This window comes from Diaporthe amygdali (genome assembly GCF_026229845.1).
Source record: "Diaporthe amygdali strain CAA958 chromosome Unknown NODE_121_length_4920_cov_136_228164, whole genome shotgun sequence".
Lineage (NCBI taxonomy): Eukaryota > Fungi > Ascomycota > Sordariomycetes > Diaporthales > Diaporthaceae > Diaporthe > Diaporthe amygdali.
The window spans coordinates 1-4,920 of record NW_026517141.1 but is presented as its reverse complement, the minus strand read 5'-3'; the positions used below and the strand labels follow the sequence as shown (position 1 = coordinate 4,920).

Sequence of the window (4,920 nt, the reverse complement as noted above, 5' to 3'; positions counted from 1 at the left end):
ATACCAGCGGAATGCTCTGGAGACAAAGTTCTTCAGCGAGGGGATCTGGCCAGACCTTCCTCACACCATACTAGGAATTGAACAGTTACGCAAGCGCCTGAGTAAGGTTCTCTTGTGCCACATCACGTCAGAGCTGCCTAGCCTGGTCGATGAGATCGAGTCGAAGCGCGACGCGTGCCATGACAAATTGGTCAAACTTGGTCGGCCGCGTCTTACCCCCTATGACCAGCAGCTCTTTTTGCTTGGGATTTCAGAATCATTTCAGAGGCTGGTCAAGAGCGCAACCGATGGTGATTGGAACGATCTGTTTTTTAAGGAAACCGAATCTGACAATGGCTATCACCGGCGCTTGCGCGCTGTCATCCAGAACAGCAATGACAACTTCGCGAAGACGCTCACGAGAAACGGTCAGCTGCGACACATCGGCGATTCGAGCATAGCCCCTCCGCAAAACGCAATCCATACCACACGAGACGAGTTTCTTGAGCACGTAGAGGCGAAGATGCGTATGTCGAGGGGCAGAGAGCTGCCTGGGCTGTTTGACCCGATGATCATTGCCAACCTCTTCCGGGACCAGGCCAGTCCATGGGAAAGACTGGTCCGTGATCATGTCGATTCCACGTGGAAGGCGTGCAAAGTCTTCCTTCAGCATCTTATTGTGCATATTACCGACCCCGGAACTTCAACGGCACTTCTCCAGAAGATCATTGGTCCTGCCATGGAGAATATTTCAATGGCTCTCAAGGCCAAAACGGACGATGTATTGAAGACTCACCAAGCAATTCACCCCATAACCTATAATCACCATTACACGGAAACGGTCCAGAAGATCCGAGCCGATAGGAAGCGAAATGAATGCGCTTCGGCTGTGAAGCGCTTTTTCAATGTTTCTACCCTGGGGCCATGCGACCTGTTTATTACAAATGTAGACCTCTCAAGCCTGGTGGATACCATAATTGGAGACACCACGGAGCCAGACATGAACCGATTCGCTGCCTCAGACGTGTCAGACCACATGGAGGCCTATTACAAGGTGCGAGTTTTCATTTGGTCACAGGAATAAGTCGAACTGACCTGACTAATGACTCTCAGGTTGCCATGAAGCGTTTCATCGATAATGTCGCTGTAGAAGTCATAGAAGTAGGCCTTGTATCTGCCCTTATAGACATACTGTCTCCGGTCAAGGTGCATATGATGAAGGCTGAACTTGTGGCTCACATTGCTGGCGAATCTGAGGAGAATCAAACCTACAGGGAGCAGCTTAATAGACAGCTCGAGGTACTCGGCAAAGGAGCCGAAATTTGCAAGCAATTCGCGTTCGTCAAAATTAGAGGTAAGATCAATGTAACTCAACAATTCGATAAGTGCTGACTGTATCTAGCGGACAGTGTGCCAGTCACGGACGAAGTATCGAATAATCATCGGAACAGAATGATTCACAACAAAGGCATCGGTCCACACTTTGAAAATCCTGCTTCACAAATATCAGAGACCGTTGCCTACGAGGAGAACACTGGTGAAGAATCGTTTCCTCTGGATGAAACAGTACCCGAGAGCAGTGTCTGTGATTCAGAGCCCAAGACAGCTGAGATGAGTGATCCATGGGTCAGTTTCTCCGTTTTAAAGGAGAAGAAGAAGAAGAAAAAAGGAAAGAAGCACAAGGCCGACGAGGAGCTGGTGTAAGGTCTTTCAAAGACGCATCGCGATTCGTCGAGGAGCGGAGCAAAGTCATGTCAACGTAAAACTGCCTCTGGACGATCATGATCAATCGAATGGCGGTCCAAAACGGATGCATGTGACTGTTGGCTCTACAACAAGCCATTTGGCCGAATCGAGTGAAAACTGATCTTATTACACACCACTTATCTGGTTGCAGCTGACATCTTCCCCGCTTCTAAGGTTGATCATCCCCATCCTGATTTGAATCTAATTCAACCAGGCAGAACCAATTTTGCCACTTCTTTGATATACCACAAACAAAGTCCGATAGTGACTTCGTTTCTTCCCTGACTCGCGACTTCCCTGAATCGCGAGCTTCCATTAAGCAACTCGGACTGGGTGAAAGTCACGGGGCCGCATGATGCTGTTGGCCGATACTATTACCGTATGGCTAGCGCTCGTACCATGACCAATGAAGTTTCGGTCGGTACCTCCATACTGCGACGGCCTCTACCCAAGCAGTCTGCTGTCTGAGGCATTATGTTGGAATTTCGTCTCCACGTAGACCAAAGATCCTGATACTGGACCTCGATGCGAGCGGGAGCTCCTAGTATTAGTAGGAAGACGTCAATAATAGTGTAACCGGAACATAGTTAATCATGGAGTACGAAAAGTCAGATTGGTGGGGAGGAAATGCAAAATAAATAGTGGTCTGGGGCGAGATGAGAGCGTTCATTTACTTTGTACGGCAAGCATCGTGGTGCCAAGATGGCAAGTGAGGTCGGACTTGAGACACCGCTGCAGCACGAGAGGCGTAGCGATAGGTCGACTGGTGCCACGTAAGTGCTCGGCCAGAATCCTTCTTTCGACCCCAGCTGCAGTCGCGCCTCCTGCAGTCGTGAGGGATAATTCCATCTTTGTTGTTGAAATGGCGCGATTTTTTTAGCCGAGACTTATTGAAGTGCGAGTTCTTCAGCCCACATGTCCGGGACTCTAGCTCAGTGCAAGTTGTGAAAAAGCAGGTCAGCGTATGCGGAGAAGCGCGGCATAAGTGCAGCGACGAATCCGGGAAGCTCGGGAGTCGGAAGAGATAAGAGCATTGGCAGGCCCGTTGAACAGATCCTGTCAATTCCAACAAAGAACAACCAAGTTTGACATTATCAGTTTGGGACAATGGTTGAGACCTTCGATCTCAGCTCTTACGAGTGTGAGCAACTCCCGCAATTCCTCTGGAGGGTCACTCACAGTGAGACGCAATCTCTTGGCTACATGGCATCGGACAGTACTCAGACGTTTCAAAATCCCGGCCATCTAAAAGATGCAGTCTCCATACATATCCATTGGAGACATCGGCCGAGCTGCTTTCTGTCCACCTTCAGCGACCGAGATCACGCCATAAACTGGGCAAAAGATCGCTTCAGAAGGAATACGCAAGCGGGGACAACCCCTGATGACCAGATTGTCGAAATTCATGAGATAGATACCACCAACTTGTCGATAGGCACACACGTCATTGCCATGGACTGGCTCAAGTCCGCGCTGCACCTGACCTACGACTACTCTAAACACGAGTACCTGATTCTCCACCGGATTCCTACAGAGTCGGTTGTCCGTGTTCAAAGTCTCAGCGAGATAGAAGAGGAAGGTAAGAAATTTCACTGAACACATTGCGGAGACGAGCTCATTGAAGGGAACCGCAGAGCGAACGGCGGCGCTTTCGACGTCTGTATTGAGTTCCAAGACGGTGCGCCTCTCTAAGCATACCACATCACTAGGCTCGCCGCCATTCTCGAAACCGTCTCCCCGGTGTTCACGCAACGCTGTCTCCTCCTCGCACACCACGGCTTCGGGAGCTTCTGAGGCCGGACTGCGCCTCCGTGCCATAGGTGAGGCAGCAAGTACGGTCAGCAATGAGCTAGCCAACGTAGCCGAGACTGTCGCTACCTTCGTGCAACTCCAGGCGGAGCTGGAAAATACGACATCCGTCGATGATCCAGAACACAAGCAGGTGCTAAGCAGGCTTGTTGATGTAGGCAATACACTTGTCACTCGAATGAGCAATGCATCTGCGTCTTTGTGCTCTATAGACACAATATTTAAGGGCGCCAGTGCCCTTGTATCGAGATCAGGACCATCTCTACAGACACAAAATGCAAGTCCCCCGGCGGTGGCTAACCGTGCTGCCAAAGACTTGAAACCTACCCATCCTCTGATTGTTTCAAGCTCTCCGGTGTCTCTCAAGAAATCTATCCGACCTAAGACGCAGTTGCCTTTCTAGTTGAATCCTCTGGACGGTGCGCACGTCGCACGAGGCTATCGACGCTATTATCTGGGTGTCGAATCTTTATTTCAGCAGAAAAGAAATTGAATCGGAATACGCTTTTGTGGCGCCATAATTGTATTTGTACCTTCCACGAGGGCATCAATGTTGAACCAGGCGGATGAAGCGCGAGAAGGCGAGGAAAGGAAGTAAGGGAACCTTCACCTAGTTGAAAGGTGGACCAGTGAGTGGCAGGTTGGTCCTGGGCAGTTTTAGCTCTGTTAGTCCTAATACCTCTGCACTACGCCAGTGTCCTACCAAGCGACAGGCGCCACGGACCCACACCACCACTACTAAAATGTTAGCTAAAGATTTGAGCGACACGATTTTGGCTTTACGTGTATCAAACAATTGTTACTAGTGCCAGTGAGCTTGGGCATCAAGTCTGGAGGGATGCTATATTTCTGCTGAAAGCGTGTGGACAAGAGAGTGATGGACCAAAACGCAGGCAGAAATAGACAATAACATTAGGACTGCAATGCCGTACTGAAATGGCGTCTCCATAGGTTTAGGCTTACACGGGTAGTATGGACGCTGACAGGGAATTGATGTACATCGTTCTACACGCTCTATGCCGTCGCAAGGGTATCATGGATAAAGGCAGTACAGGTACCTGAAGGAGCAGCCTGACCTGGCGTACGACATAGTTCTATATATGCACAGCCAAGATAGTTTTCGAAAACAATGAGAATGTGATGCTGCGATAATCCTTCCACCTCGACTCGACTCAGTCCGAGTACGAACAGCGCTCTCGATCTCATTCAGATATTTCAGGTGAGACGTGTCGGTACGACTATGCACCTTTGTCGAGCACCATATTCGAGAGAGCAGAGGGCGAGGCAGCTATCGTCCTAATTTTGGCTATGGGAACGAGGATTGGGCGCACATTGAGACCAATAGCCTTCATCAACTTCTTCATACTGTAGTTGGGGTGACTTAGT

At 49.7% G+C, this 4,920-nt stretch overlaps 2 protein-coding genes across 2 annotated transcripts; both read left to right on the top strand.

Moving 5' to 3' along the window:
• Positions 1-131: 131 nt before the first annotated feature.
• On the top strand, positions 132-1,683 carry J7T55_002027 (uncharacterized protein; the record flags this gene model as incomplete). The annotated part of the gene is made up of 3 exons (XM_053136359.1): positions 132-1,033; positions 1,093-1,333; positions 1,382-1,683. Coding segments are annotated over 3 exons (1,445 nt in total), but the record flags the coding sequence as incomplete, so codon positions are not given.
• A 1,149-nt stretch (positions 1,684-2,832) lies between these two features.
• Positions 2,833-3,937, top strand: J7T55_002026 (uncharacterized protein; the record flags this gene model as incomplete). The annotated part of the gene is made up of 3 exons (XM_053136358.1): positions 2,833-3,304; positions 3,360-3,688; positions 3,803-3,937. The coding sequence occupies 3 exons, from the start codon at positions 2,833-2,835 to the stop codon at positions 3,935-3,937; spliced, it is 936 nt and encodes a 311-aa protein (XP_052986061.1).
• Positions 3,938-4,920: the final 983 nt, after the last annotated feature.